This window comes from Melanotaenia boesemani, chromosome 9 (assembly GCF_017639745.1).
Source record: "Melanotaenia boesemani isolate fMelBoe1 chromosome 9, fMelBoe1.pri, whole genome shotgun sequence".
Taxonomy (NCBI): Eukaryota; Metazoa; Chordata; class Actinopteri; order Atheriniformes; family Melanotaeniidae; genus Melanotaenia; species Melanotaenia boesemani.
The window spans coordinates 29,185,965-29,209,519 of record NC_055690.1 but is presented as its reverse complement, the minus strand read 5'-3'; the positions used below and the strand labels follow the sequence as shown (position 1 = coordinate 29,209,519).

Below are 23,555 nucleotides of genomic sequence, written 5' to 3'. Positions count from 1 at the left end.
AAGGAATATGTTTTAAACCTCCACAGTTTTTCCTAGTTTATTTTTTTTTAAACTGCAGTACAGATTGTTTACAGTAAAAAAAATTATAAAATCCACATTTTTTGCACTTCCGCAGCAGTTTTTATTAGTCACATATAAAATGACTTAATTTCAAAGGTTTATGCATCAGGTCATTTAAAAAAAAAAAAAAAAAAGAAAATTGGTGTTTTCCTTATCAGGCCCCTAAACCAGTCCTAAGAAATAACCATGAAAGAACTTGGAAACACTTTTTGCTTGTAAATCACTTCACAGTTTTAGTTTTCAGTTTGAGCTTTTCCAAATGTTTCCTTCACCTGGATCTTTATTGACAATAAAAGGAGGTGCTGGTAAAATCCTGCTGGCGCTGTAGACAGGACAGGCTTTAAAGTCACAAGGCCAATCTCTCCAGGCATATCGGACAGCCGTGACTTCATCAGGGGGCTGACAGTAAGTGGCAGATAACTGGATAGAAGTTGGATCCCAGTTCACAATGGCAGCTGGAGCCCACTGGGACTTTGACTCGTTTGGACGCTTTACTGAGCAACAGATCTATATTGAGGGAAAACAAAAAGTACAAATGATTATATTAGGCCATTTTTTATATTACCTCCAGAGTGACTCTCAGAAATGGTTTTCGTGATGACTTCACATACAAATATTTTCTCAGGTGGATTCTTAATTGCCAGTCTTACCTCAAAGATGTCTTTGGATGGTGTGACAGAGACCACCTGGTCGTAGGTAATGTTGATGACTGTTTCAGTAGACCAGATTAGTTTGGGGAAAGGTCCAAGAAAAAGCACGTCCTCTTCATCATAAGCCACTGCCCTGGCACCCAGTGTCAGTCTATAAGCTACATCCTGCTTGTCACGAGGATGGATTCTGAAAAAAGGAAAAACAAAAACGGCTTGTTGCTTCAAAATATGACTCGAATACAAACACACATGTGGAAAAGTAGCATTAAATACACACACTCACAATCATCTCATCAGTTGTTACTGACTGGTTATGGGAAGGAGACTTTCTTGGAAACTAGTTAATCTTTTAAAGTGCCAACATTTGTATATTTCAGTAGTTTATGTGAGAAAAGCTTCTGGTTTTTCAGTAAATTCCACTTTTAATGACTGGCTATAATCTGGATCCTTACGTGCCGTAGGGTGAAGTTTTATCAGGTAAATCGAACGTTACAGCCATAAAGGTTTTCTTCATCACGGGATTTGGGACAAAGCCCACATCTGCTGTTTGGTGCCAACGGATGTCCGGAAAGCCGTCATCAGTGGAGTTGATTCTGTAGGTGTCAAGCTACATGTACAAAAAAGCCATTTATCAAGTGTACAATAACTCCAGATATGTAAAAAGAACATTTCTGGATCCACATCAGAATTTTTCTTTAACTTTAGATGCAGTACATACTTGAATAAATCCAAAGGGGAAGTCGTGAGCTGTCTGCTCCTGTGAACCCTGGTGAAAAGCCTTCCTCCAGTCATCAATCATTGCAGGGAAAGAACAGTTGTACTTGTCTTGATGGTAGTCTGCATTTGCCTCTCCTGAGAGTGTGAAAAGTCTTACGATGTGCATTTTAGGAATATACACTGTCTTTGCTAGCCAAGTTACCTTGATACCAGATGGCTCCATAGATGGTCATGTTGAGCAGTGGATGGATCATTGCATTCCATAAAACTGAATTTCTCTCTTTAGGGCTGCGAGATTGAAACAAGCAGAAAGCAGCAACAGTGCAGAGGTTATTAAACAAGTCAAACTTTGCTGCCAGGTTAAATCTTGTAATCTGAATGTCTTCACCTGTCCTCACTTTGCTTTAGTCCACATTTCTGCAGGGCTCCTGAAGAAGACCAAGCTTCCACTGGTGTGCCTCCCCAACAGGACTCCACAAGTCCTATGGGGTACCTCAAGTAGTCATACATGTAACGTCCAAAGAGCCAGCACACGGCAGAAAACTCAGCCACAACACCTGGAAGTGCAGCTGTGGATCAATCGACCAGTACAATGGAAGCAAATAATGATGTCTGTTGTGTTTAAGTACCTACTGATAATTGGTGTAACAAAAGTTCATCTTCAATTTGTGAATAGAGACAATGAATAATTTCTATTATGCAGAACTTGTAACTATATCAGATGCTCTTCAATGCCTTAAAACCTTACAGTGTTTCAAACAATTAGAAGAATGGTTAAAAAAAGAACTTGTCTTACTGGATGTGGGCCCAGACCAGGGCAGCTTCACCTGGATTAGATCAGTCAGCTCAGTGTCACTCATTTTCAAAGCTGCCATAAAAGTCCTCAGATGAGGATATTTAGTTGCATTTGCCAGCTCTTCAGACGCATTAAAAACCTATTTGAGAGTGCATAAAATAGAAAAAATAAGTGGAATTATTTCTAATGGCACCGTATGGACAAAAACATGCATTTCAATCAGTAAATTGATGATTAAGCTGTTTGAGCAACACCTCTGACAATCAGATGTAGCTTCTCATTATTCCAGCTCAATAGAAAACCGTAAGGGATGTGGTAAATTTAACAGAAATTCATTTATTCTCAATGTACCTGAGATGTTTTGAAGTACATATTGCTCTGGCCTCCACACAGCCAAATGTCTCCAAACAGCACATCTGTCAGAATAACTGTGCTGTTCTGGGAGGCTGCAGTCACATTGTAAGGACCACCAGCAACAACAGGGTCAAGGGTGACTTGCCAAATTCCTGTGCAAAGAATCGATACACTGAGTGTCACAAAAGGGACCAAAATGCTTCTGTGTGTTTAGGTGGTTCTTGATCAAATGTCAAAATGGAGGAAAAAAATAAACAAATAAAAAACAACACTCAATTTTTCTGTTTCTTTTACAAAATGCAGAATTGTAACAAGTACATAGCTAAAAATTTTAAGTGGCAGAAAAATTAATTTTCTTGTTTCTGACAGAAAAAAACAAACCAAAAAAATACTTTACAATATGGATAAAATACATCAGTTGAGCAAAATATTATATTTAGATTCTACAACTAGGAACCATCCAGTCCAACTTATCAGTGAAGAATCACAGAGGTGCTGTCAACTTTGCTTTGCAGCAGAGAGAAGAAATCACCATCTCTGTGGCACCTTTCACACACTTTTCCAGCTCCAGGTCTTTGAAAGATCTTAGAGCTGCTGTAACCACAAATTCTATAACTGGATAGACGAACCCTCCATAACACCACCCACCACTTAAGTTCAGCATTCAGCTGTCAGAGTGTCAGTCTTCGTGGAGTCAGAAGTAATCATATTTAGAAAATGAGTAATCCTTAACAGTTAATTAAACAAATGTGTGTGTCTCTGAGGTCATTTTCTGAAGGAACACCAACCCTGAGCAGAGTTAACAACATCACAATGACTTGTGGGAAGATCTATTCAGAAAGTATTTTGGTGGAACGTCAGACAATAAATGGCTTAAAAAAAGATTCAGCTTTTTAAAAATCTTTTTTTAAATTTATGTTATTTAAAAGCAGTAAATAAAAAGGGACATCAGACTGCCCTGACTGCTTGTATTTAGAAGTGAAAATGTAAGTATATGCAGTTTAGTAATGTGCAGAAGCAACAATGAAGTCTTGCATAATAATGGCATAAAGATCCAATCCAATTATTTACAGGTGAATCATAAGTAAATTTAATCTTGAGGTCAGTAAAGATTTTCACCTCTACTTTGTTACTCCTGTCACACTGCTTTGGTGTTTCCTATGCAATACCAATATCAATAGAAATGATATTTTTTGTGGCGCATTTTAATGACAATATCATGCACCCAAATGTGACCAAGATTATTCACCTTCATTTGTATTTTTTAGGACAAAATTTATTTCAGGAGCCTTTCTTTGATGTCTTTTTGTAAATTTCCTATATTAACAAAATCATTCAACGACCGCTGTCCATTTAACCATGACTGGAGAAACCGTACACATTCTTTCTAAATGTGCTGCTAATCTATAATGATAGTAATTTGTGTTTGACCTGCGTGTACATTAGATTAAAGATGTCACAATAATCTTTTTTGTATTTACCTTCTGTCATTGGGGCTGATGAGGTTTTCTGTGGTACTGGTCCTGACAAGGAGACGGTGACTTGGGCTCCATCAGTACCATATCCCCACAGCACAGCTCTCTGTGGAGACTTCTGCAGCACCATGTGGTCTCCATAGTAGGAGGCGAAGCGCAGGTTTCCATCTGCTCACAGAAATAGTACTCAATCATTACATGAAAAATACCATTTTATAAATATTTAAATCATAATGGGTTCTTTTTTCTGTTTTACGAGGGTAGTTTCAGATAAATCTAAAATGTTAGATAATCAACTGCCAAAGAATTGATAAAACATCCTTAACTGGGCAAACTGTACTCACCACAGCAACGGAGAGAAGCAAATATTATAGCAGCACATATTACACTCATGGCGTGAAAGTCCGATCAGCAAAAGCATCACATGTTAGCTGACAGGCTAACGGACCGCTTTCTTAATCCGTAGATGTGTCTTAACATACTCTATCAGAGCCCTCGGGTATAAAAAAGGTCTTAACCCAGAGCAGAAAGAATCGTGATTTGTTTGTAACGGGAATCTGACGTACGTACGCGTGATGTCACACAAAGGTGAAAAACGTTAAACTTTCAAAATAAAAGCGTGGACGATCAAAGATTTATATATATATATATATATATATATATATATATATATATATATATATATATATATATATATATATATATATATATCTTGGTCTGTGTTAGCTATTTCTGCACTGCAACTCAAAGATGAAAATGAAAACTCTGGAAATCACGTCAGTTTTTACATAGGCCTTCCTGTTATTACTTATATAAAAAGATAGTAATGGGTTTTGTTTTCTTTTGTTTATTACAATAAATTATGCCTTGCAAATATACTGAGATTCATGGTGACCTGCCTCTCAATTAGTGACTGCTGGGAAGCTCCAGCCACCTATGACCCTGCACTGGAATAAAGGCCGGTACATGTTTCAAAAGAACAGAGACATGTTTTTCTTCTTCTCCAGATCCCGCCATTATGATTTAACTATAACAGGCTTTGACCATGGAAAGTATTGGTAGTTACTGTGCATATTACATTACATATGTATATTAGTGTCTATCAGTCAGTTCAATCTTTGCAGTTTACAGTACCTCTAAGTATCTCTAAGTTTCTATTATGAGTGTAAGAATAATGACACAGTAATGTGCATATTTCATTAAAGTGGAGGGAAACAGTGCAAAAATAAATGTTTCCCATTGCTGCAGAAAAGTTCTTGGATGTGGCCACCGTTGGTCCACCTCCATATTCCTGTGGTTTGCAGTAAGAGGCTGATCAGTACTGGTTATTGTCACATGATTTATACAGCCAGTGGACCCTAGTGAAATTATGGATGTGGTTGACGCAGCGCACAAACATAATCAAGAAATATCTATAGACAGTGTAATGCAAGGGTGAAAATGTTCCTGCAAACAATCTAAAAAAAATATACAAAACTGGAATCACTGAAAAAAATAAATGTTAAGCTTAATTACCCATAAAACAAATGCAGTTTCTTGGAGTGACTTCTCAAACATACAATGTTTTCCCAATCTGCCACCATGTTTGAAGTAAATTAAACTCATTCTGCAAGAATATTCCAAACATGGCAAAGAGACACTTTTAACTGTATAGTGAAATCCAGCAGAAAAAGAAACCCAACAAACTATTTAAATGTGTTTTATTTATTTATTTTTCACAAACTTCCCCTAGAGGGATTTACAGTCTATACATTATACTACTATTCTATTTATCCTTACATGCTCAGCTAATAAACAGGTAGTGGGAAACTATGATGTAGTAATTGCATAGTTTCTCAAATGTTCCCCTCAGATTCCCAATGCAGCATACTGCTGTGATGTGAATCCTTATGAAGGCCAAAGTAATTAACATCTAAAACAACAGCATGAAAAATGATGGCGGATGAAACATTAATTATCGAGCAGTTTACCAGCCAGGTGCTTATTTACCTAAGGATTTTAGGCATTGGCCTGCAGTAAAGAAAATGAAAACATGTCCTTCTGTTGGTTCGCTTACAACAAAATCTCAAGGCATACACAGAATGTGAGATCGGCAAGGGATTGCAAAAAGTGTTGGTTGAAACACAAAGCAGTGAGAGAACATTAAAATTCAGAATAGAAATATAATGTTCAAGTGCAGTTTCCCTAAATCACATTCAATGGCAATCAGTGTTCACCCGCCATGTTTATTACAAATCCCCTAAAAAGGAAGCAGTACTACTTGAAATGTGCATTTATCTTAATATGAATCCAGGTCAACCAGCACCCGAGTTCTGTTATCCTCAGCTAATGTCATGTATGTATAATGAAGGCTTACACTTTAAGGCTCTAGTTTCATAGGTTTGCTCATCCCCCATCTGCCTGACTGCTAATTGACACAACAAGTCAAATTCTACCAACACATTTGTGAACCAACTTCTAATATAGGAGCCATTGAACATGTGCCACTTCAGATGACAAGATAAAAGAATTGTGTCTTTGCATTATCTTTCTGAGAAAGATGCTCAATAAAGTATACAACCCTTTAATTCCAACAGCACATTACACTTCAGTATTCACAAAAACCTTGCAAACACCCCATAAAACAGTCTTGTTATCTGTTTTCTCCACACATGGGTACTATCTGTATTAATAGAGAGCACAGCACCTTATCAGCTACCTTGTCAGTGAAAGCTTGCACATGCTTCCCAGGCTAACAGTTAAGTCACAATTAACTTGCAAACCTGCACACATCATAACAAAGACCAAAAGGCATGTGAAGATAACACTTAAAATGAAATGAAAGAAAAAACCTTCCTGCATTGCTGATCTATAAATCCCTTACCATGTATATATAAAAGCAGACTACAGTATCAGACTTATGCAAGAGTGCATTCCTGTATGAGTAATGCTTCAATATTACCACTCCACTTCAGTCCAAGCCAATGCTCAAATTAGATTACAGAAACTGGGTTGAAAATAGCTATTCCTCCTCCAGTGATCCATGGAATGGACTGCGGTCTGTCCCGTCACATTTTACAGCTAATTTCGTGAGCTGAAATGAGAGATGCAAATATGTTTGTGGTTTCAAGCATGAACCAAGATTTATGACTGCTGTCCAAGACACTCATAGGTCTCTTAACACATCAGCCCCCATCCATCATGTGATAAATCCCTCAAATTATCACCTCCTCCCTTTTAAGTCACTCAACATCTATTAGGTGCATGAGCGGAGCCCAAGCATCACTTCTACAACCCACACAGCATTGTGCCTTCACACTTTCACAACCATTGACACCTAAATCAGTTTACACACTGAACCGCCTTACATCATACATGCCAAAACAACTGGCCGTAGATTAGATTTTTAGGTTTCTGTAAATGAATCACCAACTCAAGATATGGACTGCATTTTTCTTTAAAACTGATCAAAAAATATTTCTTTCTTTAGTATTCATCATTTATCATGTCTTTGATATGCTTACACGAAGGGTAAACAAACAAGCAAACAATAATCTGACACCAGCATAGCACAAATACTGAAAACACAGGTAGCTACCATCGTCGCTAAGTCTTACCTTTTATTCTGCTGAATGTTTTAATCTGTTTAAAACATCATGTTTTGGTTTCATAATGTTTTTTTCTAATATGAGCACACGCAGCAAACCAAGCTTGTACTAACGCTGTTGCTTGACTGGAAATCTGACTCTTAAATACTTTGACTTCCTTTGTCTGCTCTCTGGCATTGTTGGTCCATTGCTGTGTTTTGTTTAAGAGCTAAAGTTAAGAATTAATTCTTACATGGAGCAAAGTTTACTTCTGTAATGGTTCCGGTGTTTGGCTTATGATGCTTATGTTATGTTAACCCAAATTACCAACTTCTGACTTGGAATAGAAACGGAGATTTCCTGGTAATGATATAAAACATTAAAAAAGTACTGTTAGAGCATTACTAACTTCTTAAGTTCACAAGATAACTGCTGATGAGAAGTAGACATTTGATAGCAAGCAAACAAAATAATCAGGACAGTTTTGAATTTCCCACTTCTGAGGTTACAGCAAACTAAAGCTGTGCAAAGATGAAGCTGAAAGGCAAGAAAATTCTCCTCTGAGCTGATATGACATTATACTGAGAATCTGAACAGCACACTGAATGGGATATTTTTTGTCTCATGGGTCAATGTACTATAGTTGTGTTAAATATAAACGTTTGTGAGCTAATATTTACTGCAAATACCAACAATAAATCTTCTTAAACAAGGGAAATTGATCTTTAAATGAGAAGCAGCTCAATAAAAATGATAAAGAAACTTGATATACAGTAGATAAGCTAGTGCTGCTGTGTAGCACCGAAATGAACTCCTTGTAGTATCACAAACATTATGAGGAACCAAATGAATATGACAGCGTAGCAAGATGCAAACACTGCCATATTATTAATGACCTTGTCTATTCTACTGACAAGCCATTAGATCATAAACCAAAACCTGCAAATGATCCAAGCCCTGGAGGAACAATCTAGACAGAGCTTCAGTTTAATGAATGGGGGTATCAGGTTCATCAGCTTTTGTGATTCTCTTGCTGTGAGATAAATAATTTAAGGTAAATATTATAAATAGCTTGATAATGCAGGTTTATGACTTACATGTTGTAGCTTTGAATGCTGATATAAAATATATTATTTTCATGCATATTCATGCAGACAAGAAGATAATCAATAAACTGATTTAAAGAAGTATTAGAAAAAACATTAAGAGTAAGTTACTTTGATGGTAAACTTTTTTCATGTCCTGTGTTGCCAAGCAACTGGCCCTCCTGTCCTCATGAAAACAAAACAGTCAGATAATGAACAAATACTATACACAGCTACAATTATTTACTGATGCATTAACTTCATGTAAATGATTATCTTTGCTTACAGACCTGCTGTTTTGTTGTCTAACAATAAAATAACGTAACATCTGTGTTTTTCATTTTCCTCAGATGATGCAGCTTTTAGCGTTTTGTTTTAGACAAGTGTCAAGATAATCATCCTGAGATGTTTTTCCATTCACCTCCTTGTAAAATCAGCTCAGTTCTATTTCTAGATCATTTGCTTCTCTTTTAAACTCAGCATTTTAAATGTGTATGTGACAGAAAAAAAAGATAATTTCCAACCTTTGTGGAATACACACACACACACACACACACACACACACACACACACACACACACACACACACACACACACACACACACACACACACACACACACACACATATACATACATACATACACACATATATATATATATATATATACACTACCGTTCAAAAGTTTGGGGTCACTTTGCCATGGGATTCTATAAGGAAGTGACCCCAAACTTTTGAACGGTAGTGTGTGTGTATATATATATATATATATATATATATATATATATATATATATATATATATATACATATATATATATATATATAGTGCTGCTGGTCATGCAAGCATAGATTGATCTTTCTTATAAAAATGGAATAATGGAATAATTCCACTGCTCATTCATCATTAACAGTCTGGATCGAAGACATTGGCAATTACACACTTAGTGAATTCAGCTGTGCCGATTGCTTTTAATATCACAATTTTCCCTCTCAGGATGATAAACAGCCAGCAGACTTGGGGCATTATCATAATAAATTGTTGTAAAACCAGCTGAAGCTGCTGTTTACCTATTACGGTTTTGACATATTAGGCCATTATAGACATCAGATGGATGCAGAGCATGGCTCAGATCAGCAGGTGGCAGTCTGATAACAGTTACTGTACAAACCTCCTTTTGACATGACCTGATGATTATTTAGGTGGAGAAAGTGTGGTGCTGCAAGGCAGTGGATGTCTTCGCCTTTCAGCTCATCATGAGCTGTTCAGAGAGGATAACTTCAGTCACTGGCATTATAACAATCGCTTTTCAAAAGATAAGTAATTTGATCATCATAGAGGAATTTTTTTTTTTTTATTAAAGACAAATATCGTGTGAATGTTGTTTCATAGTCAAGTGTGTTAAAGAGTTGGTGTGTAAATGCTATATTCTTTTTATAAGAGCTTGGACAGTCATGTGTAACTGAGAAATCTACTGCAACTGATGGGTGCAACAGATAAAGCAGAGAAAAATACATTAAAATGATCCTTTTTATTTGTTCCATTAAATCATATTTTGATGAAAAACATTTAACTGATGTCTATTTATCTAAACATTTGGACTATTTTCTTTAATAAATCCAAAATAAATCTATATTTGATGAAATTGTTGCACATAACAGTTCTTATTATGGGACAAAACTGCAGCTTTTACCAGATTTACAAGGATTTGAACCTCTATTTCTAATCTAAAACAAATAAAATAATGATGTCTTTGCATATCTTTTTTCTTGAGACAACTTGGCCATTAAGTGGATATTTATATGTTTCTTTTCTCTATCACAATGAATATGAAGTATGACTGAATGAATACCTTTTGGCATAACCTGCAGGCTTCAAAAGATTCACAAATTTCCATCTCTCAGTGTAGCTCAGGGGAAGGAGGGAAGCTGAAGAAGCTCATCATCTTCCTATTCATGGCTTTTTGGCCTTTCAGGTGAGCACAGTTTATAGAAGAACAAAAAAAAGAATGCTTAAAAATTCGAACATACTTTTGTAGGCCTGCAAATAATTGAGATCCGCAGGAGTAATTACCTTCAAGTCAAACCCTTGATGAATTAAAGGCAATAAAGCTGCAGAATGGCAAAGGTTACGTACCAAATTAAATCAAGAGTATTTCCAAGTTAACCTTAGACCTAAACCCTCTCTATTAAGACTCGGGGTCATTTATGCTCCTGACCCCCTTGCAGTTTCCTCATGCTTGAGTGAACCAAGTGGAGCAATTTCTCTAATATTCAACCAAACTAACAAAAAAGCATCAACACAGTTGCAGGAAGAGAAAACAGGCTTGTTTTACCGTTGACGTGATGGAGAACTACTTAAAGTTGAGTTAGTTTCATATGGTGCAGCAGAGCTACATGTAAAAATACACCGAGAAATAAATTAATGTAATTTAAATTTAAAATTAAGGAGCAGAGACAGAGATGTACATTTGTGAGGCAGCCAACCAAACTACTTCTCCGTTTTTGTGATACATACCCATTGAAGGTGAGATGAAATTGGAGCAAGAGAAATATCAGGGATACTGATATTTCTTACTTTAACAGGCACTTCTTGCAGGAAAAAAATAATCTGACCACTCACACTCTTTTTTTTTCTAAATTTAATTTTAATAAGCTCTTGGCATGCTTTGGTTTACAGATTTGATTTCATGCAGAACTGTGAGTGAAGAGGAAACAAATTCATAAATGAAACTGAAGATTAATGGATGGATGACCGCCATGGCTGCTTGCTTTTGGGGTAATTATCTAGGCTATTGGGCTGATGGAATTTACCACTTGTTATAATTAGCAGATTAGTTTGTATTTAGACACACACACACACATGTCCCCACTGTGGAGAATGAGGCTGTTTTAACACACACTCTTTTCCTGGCGAGAGGGTGCTTTTCCCGTATTTTTTATTTTTTGAACTTGTGAAAAACAAACAACAAAAACACCAATATATCTAAAAGAAAAAAAAAATCAGTAAACAAGCATCAAGAGAAACCTGTGCATCGTTTCACAGACATGACAGCAAAAAACACGAGTTCATATAATACAAGAATACAAACAGGCATAACACATTTTTTTCCACTTTGTGAAATGCTGCTATGTTTCCTGCTTGTATGTGTTTTGGTAAATGTTTTTTCTATATGCAATGTTGCCATTATTTCATTTCTGAATGACCTTTTTGTTGATACGTTTTGTACTTCAGAGCAGCCACTCAACTTTTTTTATACCATTTGTTTGAATTTAGTTAAATGTGAAATATGGATGGGTTATAATGCAACAATACTACTAGCCCATAGGCTCTTCCATACTTTGGTTTGGACCTTTTGCTTTCCATTTTTGCGTTTTCATGTAATTTCTTACTTACTTACTTACTTACTTACTTCTAGCTGTGTTTGCTTCTTTTTCTTTCGTGCTCTGCTTTCAATATTGAATTTAGATTGGGAATAAAAGACTTGGGGTGCACTCACCTAAAGCCTCTTCTCCACAGGTAATGACTCAACTTTACTCAGTTTAGTTCGTTTTCCAAAACAATTAAGTACAAACTCATGTGGATGGGGTCATTATAGCAAGTCATAGACCGAATTCCTGGTATTCTGTATGGGTTTTTGTTAGAACAAGAGAGCCAGAGAAGGCCGTGGATGGTGAGACAAAACACTCTAGAAAATTACAGGAGAGTTTGGTGGGGTTCTTCTGGATAATCAGTAATACAGCACTGATTATTAAATCAATAAATAAGCCCATGTTTTCTATGAGCAAGTTAATAAACAGGTGGTGTTTCATACACTGCCAAGTTTTGCTCCACTCTGCCTTGTACTCTCATATTTGATGGATTTCTGTATTGAATTATATGCCTTTGCAGCAGCGTTTCGTTCAGTTGAATCAAAATGTATTTCTTTGGAGCTTTAGTCTGTGTTTGTGTCATTTTCTCTGCCATTTACACAACCTCAACACCACATTTACAACTTGTTCAGTGCTGTATAAGATTACTGAATACAGTATTCAAACAGGACACAAATTACTGTGATGAGCCATGATTTATATTCACACTGACCATGCAGTACAGCCTTCACATCTAGGATTCTAGCAGGATGTGATATGATACAGATAAAATGCATTGTAAAGTTAAATTGTGGAGATCAGGGAAGTTGAGTGGGATGAAACATTTTGATCTCTGACACTAGGGGATGGTTGGGTGTATATTCTAACACGGAGACTCTGAGTTTATGGTTTAACATTTAACCATGAAAACAACAAATCCAGAGCTTTACATAAAAGTTTGTGTATGAACTATACACCAAACTTTATTCAAAACAGTATAAAAACTAAAAGAAACGGATGAGGACAAAAGTTCTGTTTTAAAACACTAATAATTTGAACTGTAAATAAAAACATTTGCGAAACCCTGCCACACTCATCATGTTTCACCTTTTCTTTTGCAATGCCACTTGAAAATTGGAAAGATTCAAGAATGACCATGAACTTCAGGACCTTCAGTATTTTTAGTTAAAATTTTGCTCAGTCTTTCTTTTGTATTCAAATCTCTCTCTCTTTCTCAATTTTTTTAATTTAATAAGCTTTATTGACATGACTGTAGATTTACAAGATATCTATCTATCTATCTATCTATCTATCTATCTATCTATCTATCTATCTATCTATCTATCTATCTATCTATCTATCTATCTATCTATCTATCTATCTATCTATCTATCTATCTATCTATCTATCTATCTATCTATCTATCTATCTATCTACTTTAACTAGCATCTTCTCTTTAAAAGTTTACAACATGTTATAGTATTTTAACTTTTTAAGTGTTTTCATCCACCCTCTTCTTTAATAGGTTTTAATGTCGGACAGTGCGCCAGGGCGGGATCAGCCAGCAGCCGCTTTGAGCCTGGTCATGGAGCAGAGGTGAACATCTGCTGTGGAGCTGGAGGGTGGGAATGGTGCTGCGGGAGAGGCCTGTGGCAGCACCACTGCTTATTGAGAAGAATAAACATTGCATGCTTTCACATTAGTCTCCAGTAACACCAGAAAAAGTCTGTAGATTTGTTGCTGATTCCTTTTTTTTTTTTTTTTTTTAATAGAATCACTAGCGGAGTCTGAAAACTTGCTAAATATAGGATGCAAAATGCAATTAACTTAAACAGTGAAATGCATACATTTTGAGGAATGAATTAATAGTAATTAATGCATTAAAGTCCCACCACTAATATTTATTTTATTTGATTTATTTTTAGCTTTTTGTTTGAACACATACATGATAAAAACACAGTGTACTATTGCTAAATGTTGATATAGCATAGTTTATGTTTTAATGAAATAATATTTATAAATAGCATTTTATAGAAATTCTTGCATTTTTAGCTTTGTTCAACCTTACTGAATGCATGCATTTTATTAATGTTATCTGTGTTATTACTCTGCAGGTAATGTAAAGTACAGTAAAAGATCAAATTAACATAAAGAAGGATGGCAAGTATTTTCAATGCAGTTTATTCATGTTAAACAACAGTTATGCTCACAGTGGCATATGGGGCAAGGGGATAATTCACTACTCTTCCCGAATAAAGGGGACATGTCCCCCTTTTCTCCCCATTTCTGCCCATTGAAAAGAAGTAATTCTGTTAACTGCAATCAGTCAATTTGTTTCCCCATAAAGCACCATTTAAGGACTTTACATTTTATTCTGTTATTTGGATTACAGGGTTTATGCTTATAGTCTGCTTTTAACACCAGCCCCTTTCCTGGGATTTATAAAGATTATATGATAGTAATGCCTTTAACAAGATGGAGGAGGAAGTCACAGAGCAATGAAAGTTATATTGGGACTGAGTAAATTATTTATTTATTTTAGCCTTTTTTATATCTCTTAGTTCCTTATCCAATCCAAACTATTTTATGCACCCAGAAGGGAGATATTGGGGGATAAAATCAAGGCTGGCTGCACAAATAAATGAAATCTGGCTCTAATTTTAATAAGAGTCCCTGCAGATGTGCTCAACACCATGTATTGGTTATATCTAACAGCATTATCATGTTGGCAAATTTTGCAAACTTCGATAAGGCATCATAAATCAAATGAGAAATGAGCTGGTTGATCCTCAGTTAATGAGTCCTGTGACTCCAGAGTCAGCTGTAGTACCTGATTAATTTATTTTACATATTATACACAAAGGAAAAGTTTGCATTTCCATTTAATTCTTGGATCTAAATGAAAATGCAACCAGTTATTCCATACGGTAGTTTGCATCAAACTAAAGGTTTTATACTAAATTTTAAATAGCACACAGAAAAGCAGTGTATCTATTAAATCAGATTACACAAATATTCCCCTTAATTCAAGAACTTTTATTTTCTTTGTTAGTAATGACTTGTTAAATTCACCTTACTTAAATTCTGAGAAAAGCACATTCAGAGGAATGCAAGGAGACTAGTTGAAGAGTTATACAAAAGCAGCTCAAAAAGCCTAAAAAACTTTTTGTTGAGATAATGGCATAAAAAAAATAAATTAATTAAAAATAAAAATACCATGCATGGTCACTCTTAGTTTCCAGTGGGCTTCATGAGCAGCAGAGGAAATATTTATAGGTTTAGGCCATTTTAACATGAACACTGATATTTTGACAAATACATTTTTTTCTCTGTTTGCACCTTTGGCCCATTTAAAATACAATAAATAAATAAATGGCATGATGTTCCTGTAATATGGCTGTGCTATTCTGTTTAGGTCACACTGTCTGATTGTGTGCCAACATCTTTTTACAAAAGCCAAAAGGACTTTTTACATGTTTGCATATAAAAACACATATATACTCACTGACTATACTTGCTATGCTATCTAATTTTAAAATCTTTGTTTTGATTGTTGTCATTTAGTTGAATTATTTATTTTATGTCAATCTGTGCACGTTTAATTTTATACAAATTCTAATTTCTATTCATTGTGGAAAGCAAAGATTTTCATTGTACTGGTATACAAACTAACTTCACAGTCCACTATGCAATGAACTTTGTGGCTGACAGTGATTTGAAAACAGTCTTGGAATAACCGTCCATGCTATCTAGCTTGGTATCTGTGGACCAGCTAGCTAATTGTTCTGCTTTCATCATGGAAATGAATGTTCCCTGGTTTTCAGAACTTAGGCAGCCCACTTACACCAATCAGCCATGAGGTGTTGACAAGTTATGCATGACACATCAAAGGCTCTAATTAACAACCAGGAGAAAAACAAAATCCACGAGGAAAAAAACAGGATCATTTTCTTGCACCAAGCAAACCACAAACACCAGTGCTCACATCCCTCATCCCAATGAAAAGGTTGGAAAAAAAAGAGAAAACAAATACAAGTAGAGTTTCATAAAAGCTAAATGTCTGTTGACTTCATTGTGATAGAAGATGTAAGTAGTGCATCATTTATCAGGAGAAACTGTTTACAGTGGGACCAAGGACACTGTTGAGGTACTTGGAAACAAAAATCCCCCTTTATGTTGATAGGTTTAACAAATCTTGAGAATTTGACCTGAGGAACCATCAGATATAGAGATGGATGCATGCCGCATTCTAGTAGAATTCACACAACAGTAGAGACATTCAATCTACCTACTTTACTTGTGTAAATTTATGTAGTGCTAATGATAAATTAAGCTTCCAAAGATCAAAACGTCTTTACTTGACAATGAAAAATAAAAAATAAATAAATGAAACTAAATTCTGGGAAAAGCAAATTCAGAGGAATGCAAGGAGAATGCATGCGAGATAACACAGACCAACATTTGAAATAGGACCTGCAGATGAGCTGCAAATTTCCACTACAGATAGATCCCATTGACACGAGGGGCTGCAGAACTACTGTTTAATTCCAGGGATACTGGCAACTCTTATGAAGAGATACTTGTTGCTTTTAGGAGCAGTGGTTCAACAGATGCAATATGAATCCTGTTCAAGAGTACAGACAAACAAATAAACCAACAAAGAAACAAGAAACAACAGCTGGGCTATTTTGATTTCGGGATTTACTGCACAGAAAATATGAAATTATTCATCCAGATGTTCATATTTGAGCTGCTCAAGGTGGAGGTTCTGTCTTTGTGACATTAGAGAAAATGCTAATTTCTTCAAAAACCTGAAGTCTATAATATCCATTTTCTTCATCTTGGTGTCTAAGGGTATGTTTCCTGGGTCAAGGATTCTAAATAAGATGATGTATATAGGTAGTGGTTTTAGCTTGAAATATACATAAGAGTGTTGCCTTTTGGGATTCTGCTCAGGTGAATGACCCTGTAGCTTGGCGGAGGTCTGTGCTCTCTGAGTGCTTCTAGTTAGACATAATACTGCCAATTTACTCCTGAATTGTACCAAGAGAGAAGTTTGGCCTTACTTGAAATCATTTTAACTCAGCGAGAAATTATTCTTCCATTTAAAGGCACATACTATCTATTTGATCTAACTAGGTCTTTGATGAAATTCAGAAAAAAAGTCATGGGTAATTTTGCTGCATGGTTGTCTCTAAATGTATCATGATAATATTTAGCTTGTGGAGGAAGTATTTTTTTAAGTTGGGATGTTTTTCAGTCAATAAGTCTTCTCTTTCCTTTGAGGCCAAACGGAGACTTGCTGCCACCGCTGTGGCATATGTGAACAATTATAGTGATGCTGTTTACATGCACATCTTAGCTATGCTTACATGCAGTCTACCACTGACCACTGAGGTTCATCAGAAATCTTCAATCCCCTACACGTCACCGTGCAGCTTGTGATTGGGTTGGATCAGATTTTTCCTCAAGTAGACTCAAACATTGGCATATTTCCATTTACAAAGCTATTTTGGGTCTGCTCTCAACAGTTACATCCTTCAAAAAAGTAGGGGAAGTCAAAGCATTGAGATATGCTACTTGAAAACAGAGCAGCCAGTTTCATAAATGAACTTAAGCTAATTTTAAACAAATTAGAAGAAGATTTTCATTGTTTTAAATGCTAGACTATTCTGCCCTCTTTGGCCTGCGATGACTGCTTCACTGTATATTTATTATGCGTGTTGTTCAAGCAATTCTTGAATTCTAATTTTTTTATTTATTGGTTAAGAAAAGGCTAAAATAAGAAAAAAAAAAAACAACGCAAACAAAATAAATAAATAAATAACAACAAAAAACAGTAAAATTACTGGCTCTTGGTTCAGCAACCTCCTCTTGGCAGCAACAATTTTACCTCCTTCTGATCAAACTTGACAAACTTGATGAATTTTTCATCTGTATGAATCCACAAGGCACATCTGTGAACTGCACATGCTCCATTCACAGCGACATTGTTGTGTGACTGCTCAGAAAAGACCATTATTTGAGTAGCAGCCATTAGTGAAGCCAATTCAAGCTCTTGCTATCAGTGACTGATAAGAAGATTAGTGGAGGTGTGGAGGAGACTGAAAGAGCCGGTGCTTGCTTAGATAATGTGCCAGTGTCTCTTAGCTGTTCGAACTACTGAGGATGATAATGAAAGGCAGCTACAAACTAAAAGGTTCCAAATCAATTTACAGATTTGAGCAAATTTAAGAGAGGGCAGTAAAAGCCAAATGGGTCCATTACTGTGGCTCTGTGTGTGCTACTGTGTGTAAATGAGAATGGGCAACGGCTAAGCCCTACTCCACAATTTTCTGACACTTCTGTTATACTTCGGAGACAAAGATTTTTGGCTTATCTGGCATCACATGGAATAAATTTGTCATAAATCATCCAGTTTCAGTGTACGTGAATCAAGACATTGCATCAAACTGGTCTCAAATAAACTTATAATTCATATGTTTATGTTGTGTTTTTAACAAATTTTTTGCAAAAGAATACTGTTAGATTCATTTAACTTTCAGCTCTGTTTGCAAATTCAAATTCTACAGTTGAAAGAAAAACGTACAAGCCTGATATTACCACGCATTCTACAGAGTGACTGCACAGTAGTCAGGAGCTATTCTATTTTTTTTTTTAGCAAGGCTTGGCATGGCCAGTGTCAGCAGCATGGACCGCTGAAGCACTGGAGGTGACCTGGGCATGACGAGGTGCTTTAGCACTGGAGACAACACAGGAGAAGCGGGATGTGTTTCTGGTGGCGACACAGGAAGTGTAGGCCATGGAGCTAGTGGTGACACAGGTACAAGGTGTTTATTGGAGAGTTTCCTTTTGGTCACTGCAGCCTTCCGTGCAGGAGGGATAAGAGCTGGGTCTTCCAGGAGGTGTCCAGATTGCTAGTCTAGAACCCCAGAACAGCAACCTCACAGTAGCATGGCCCAGCTCTGGATCAAATCCCAGCTGCACCAGTTCACCGGAAGTGATGCTAGGACAGCCTGCTGGGTCCGTGGTTGGCCAGTTCATTCTGTCAGGTAAATGGGAAGTGTGAGGACCCAAATGCAGGCTGACCAAGCAGGAGGGAGATGGAATGCAAGAATAAAGGTTTTAATCAAAAGAACTGGACACAGAAAAACCGGAAAACATGACAAAGACGAAACATGACAATGAACTGGCAAACTGAAAGGGAAACCAATGGACTAACAAGGAACAGATGAAGTGAATAAGCAAAATGAAACCAGGAGTACTAATGAACAGGAAGCAGAAAATTAAACAGAATACACAAAGAGCTACAAAACAAGACAAGAAAACAGAACTAAATATAGACAATATTACAAAAAAAACTAAATTAAAACTCAGAGATCATGACAGCTCTCCATCCATTGCTGCCAGTTGTTGCCTGTAAAATGTTTTACTGCCTAAAACTTATGAAGAGACAATGAGCTGTCACAGCTACAGAGCTGTTCACACGTTCTGCAGAGTAAGAAAGTAATCTGACAGAAAAATAAAAACCATGGAAAATTAAATTGATCCTATTTTTTTTTTTTTTTTTTTTTTTTTTAATAAACTTGACAAGGAAATGTTTTGAGTGCATTTGCTCTTCTTGCAATTTAAAAATAAATAAATAAAAAAGGTGTCAAGTTAGAATATTTTGTCAACACCCAGCTTTCTGATAAAGAGGAAGAACAATGTGAGCTCAGATAAAGGGCTCTGTCATCTTTATGTCTCTGTCTTCCATCTGCAAAAGCTGTGGAAATAAATCTTTAAAGAAACAATTCAAAACTACTCCACTGGCTCAGGCAGTTTCAGAGCCATTCTGTCGTATCACTTTGTACCACTTTTGTGTATTTAATGAAAATCTGGTACTGAGAAAATAAATAATAATAATAAAAAAAAACATTCTTTTCTTGCAACATGTTCATGTTAAAAACTGAAAGGTTTTCCTCAGAGCTTAAATTCCTCCTATCTGTATATGTGCAGCTCTTTGTTGCTGCTGGCAAAAGGTCATCTAGAGCAGTTAAACTTTAGATTTCCTTTTATTTATGTTTTTTAAACCCGCCACACATTTAAGCTTTAAATAGCTGAGGATGACACATTGGAGTCATCTGTAATCTTGGGCAGCATGTCTAACTTTGTTTATTTCCTCAGAAGGTTATATTTGACAATTTGACAGCTTGACATATACTGCTGTCTTAGATGTTAAAAACTGAAATTACCCCATGCAGAGGGAAGCATGGTTCCTTTAATCACTTTGAAAATAACAGTCAAATATAGATTTGCTTTTCCACCAGAAATTGTGCAAAAATTGCCTTTTTGTTTTTCTTTATTTTAAAACTGTGTTTGTAAGAAAATGGACCACTGATTTCAGACAAATCTACTTTGAGCACAGATGTGATGTTAATGCAAAATGATTAGTAGCTGCAGAAGTAACGATTTGATCAGAGGTCCATCCAGAAATATAAATATGCCAGATGGTGAGCAGTAGTTCTGTTGTTAGATGTAGTCTTTTTCTAAGGCAATGATGTATTAAAACAATCACTATTATGTTGTTAATCTTGGGCAAGGTACCCTAAAAAAACAATAAAAAAAAATAGAGCTTGTGCTGAAATAATTTCAGTAATTTTAATAGTGTTAAAAATGTCAGAAAACTAATTTAAAAATATAAATCCCATTTTCAAAAAAGTTGGGATGCTTTCTTAAATGCAGCAAAATCTTAAATTTTGCATTTGTTCATTTGTTCGAACTTTTTTATTAAGAAAAAACAAATCCACATGGTTCACTGTAAGTTTACTGGATAACTTCATTGCATGCAACACACCAAAAACATGTTAGGATAGCCAGACAGTAACCTTTGGTTTTTATGACCCTAATTTTTAACGGTTTTTATAGGAACATTGTGTAACATTTTCTGTTGTTTACTGGCCAAAATGAATGTCTGTATGTATATGTGTTAACGTTGGTGTATTTGACCTCCGCTAATGATCTGACACATTCTCATGAGCAAAGAATTTTAGATTAGTTTATACATAGGATGGGTAAGCTGGTAGGGCAGTGATGGTCCACTGGGGATGTCTCTCTAGTAGGGCATAGTGGGAGGGTGGAGTGGTTGATGGCGCCCTGGTTCTCGGGGTGTGCAGCTGGAACATTAGGGTGGGGGCTCCCTCATTGTGTAACACAGTTTTAGTTTACACACGGTTTCTAAAATTAAGATTAGGATATTGATTAGACTGGTATGACTGGTACATGAGACTCTTGCAGGACTCATACGCAGTCAACAGCAGTTTGTATCCTTAGATTACACACTGGGATTTCTACTGGCTCAATTTCTTTTTATGTATCACAAATACTGTTCTTTCCTCTGATTTATATATATATATATATATATATATATATATATATATATATATATATAATCTCATGCAGATTCTCACCCTTACACACACCCTTACTTACAAGCCACTAATCTTCCAACATGGCATTGCTACTCTTTTTTACCTCTTCTCCAATACTTTTCTTTGAAATCTGTTGCTAGTATTAAATTCTGGATTTTTTTTTCTAATTTTCTAAATACAATAAAAGTGGTCAGTGAAGACACTTTAACCCTTCTTTCTTTGTACTTTTGTTCCTATAAATTAAACTTCCAATAAATAAATCATTTCTACAGAAGAGTCAAGTGTTTTATTTATTTTTTTTAAACTTCCCAACTTTACTGCAAATGGATTTGTGCCGAAAAATTTATTTAGCATGCATTTGACACATCAAAATGAAAAAAAAGACATGATGTGAACCACACAACACAGATTTTTTTCCAGGAATGAACCTCAAAAATGTAATAAAGAATTAAAAAAATGCTTTCTGACGGCAAAGTCACGGGCCTCAGACCAGGTATCAGATGCTTGAGCTGGAGTGTGTTGAAGCCTAAACTGTTGAGCTAGTTATACTCCTTTTGTTGTAGTAACCAAGTGCTACTGATTGACAAATGCCTGCAGGAGAGCAGGCAGCTGCTGTGGTGACACCGAGAATGACAAACACCATCTGCCAGCATCTGTATCAGTGTAGATGTATGCACACAGACATTTTTACACACGTTCTTTTCAGCACAACAGTAATTGTCCATAAGATCATTTGAATGCAGACAACTGTCAGAAAATCTCATAAAAGCACCTCCAAAGTACAAGGACGGGGTTGTTAAGCACTACTAGAGGATACAGTAAATATGGAGTAAACTGCATAGTAATGTTTTTCAGTCTTAAAATTAGCTGAGTTATTTTATATTCTCCTTGTATGTTACCACATTTACCCATTTATGCCAGCATTTATTCTTCCACACCTATACTCAGACACAAGGACAACTTGTTGGTATCTTTGTTGAATAATCTTTCATAGAACCTCTGACAAAGACAATGATGAAACCACCAGCATTTCAATCAGTAGATGACCTAATCATCTTTCTAAGCCACAGCCAATACATATGTTTCTACAAGTGTCTCTTGAGCCTCTGTGGAACGTAAGAAGCCCATATGAAGGTTAAGCCTCAGAAGCTTTGATCATAAAAGAATTGCACAGGTCAGACAATTAGCAGATGAATCTTGGAGCCTCGCAGTGGGGGGATAAGAATTAAGCTGCATGGCTCATATCAAGAGTGTTGTTTTTTAACAAGAACCACAGTTGCCTCAGCACAAATTTGGGGTTGCTACAGTAGGAGATGAATAGCTCTAATTCTCTTTGATATTCTAGTAATCCTTTCAGACTGTAAGATCAAAGATCAGTATACTGAGGCAGCATTGTAATTGCTGCCACAAACCTACATTGAATGAGGTTCAATGAAATAGAAATTAGACAGGCTTGCAACAATGATGTAATAGTGTTATTTTCCTAAGGAATGTAGTTCATGACAAAGTGTGTGTTTTAATTTCTGCTGGATTGCATCCTTAATGCCTCATTTAGTAACTGCCTCTTAAAGCTGCTGATGACCAAAAACAAAGGTTGCCTAAAACTTCTCAGTGGTGTCATTTTTTTTTCTTTGAATGAATGAATAAATGTTTATTTATGCCAAAGAAGTTATGAAATGTGGTTGAAGAGACCACAGAGCCATTCTTTTAATTGCTTGTTTTGGCTCAACTCGTCTATTTGTTTTCCACTGAAAACTGTATTTTGTCTTGTAAGAGTAACCATACATCAACCATGTGCTGAAATTCATTACAAGTAAATAGAAAAACGACTGATTTGCAAATCTTGTGTTTATAAACTTGTGAATTCATACTTCTTGTACACAGATCTGCCAGATTAACTTACTTAAGCAGAGTTGGATCAAATTAAGTTAAGATTAAGTTTGGGCTGTCATAAAATATAGTTTTTTAATAATTGCTTGTGCTATTTTTTTATTATCATTCATAAACCAACTTTGCTTTAATAAATGTAAAAATCAGAAATGCTTTTTACATCTCTGTATGAAATAAACTCAGAGCATTAACCTAACTAAATA

General features: G+C 35.9%; 1 protein-coding gene across 2 annotated transcripts; it reads right to left on the bottom strand.

The window, feature by feature from the left end:
- Window positions 1-38: 38 nt before the first annotated feature.
- Window positions 39-4,569, bottom strand: siae (sialic acid acetylesterase). Of its 2 annotated transcripts, none has more exons than XM_041994994.1 (10): window positions 4,397-4,569; window positions 4,059-4,220; window positions 2,575-2,729; window positions 2,224-2,362; window positions 1,816-1,996; window positions 1,630-1,715; window positions 1,429-1,562; window positions 1,163-1,317; window positions 711-897; window positions 39-567 (listed from the first exon to the last, which is right to left on the bottom strand). In XM_041994994.1, exons 1-10 carry the CDS (start codon window positions 4,443-4,445, stop codon window positions 301-303), a joined length of 1,515 nt encoding a protein of 504 aa, XP_041850928.1. In that variant the 5' UTR covers window positions 4,446-4,569; the 3' UTR covers window positions 39-300. The 2 variants fall into 2 exon arrangements, with proteins under 2 accessions (XP_041850928.1, XP_041850929.1); XM_041994995.1 differs by having other exon boundaries at window positions 1,816-1,984; window positions 4,397-4,567.
- Between the last annotated feature and the right edge of the window lie 18,986 nt (window positions 4,570-23,555).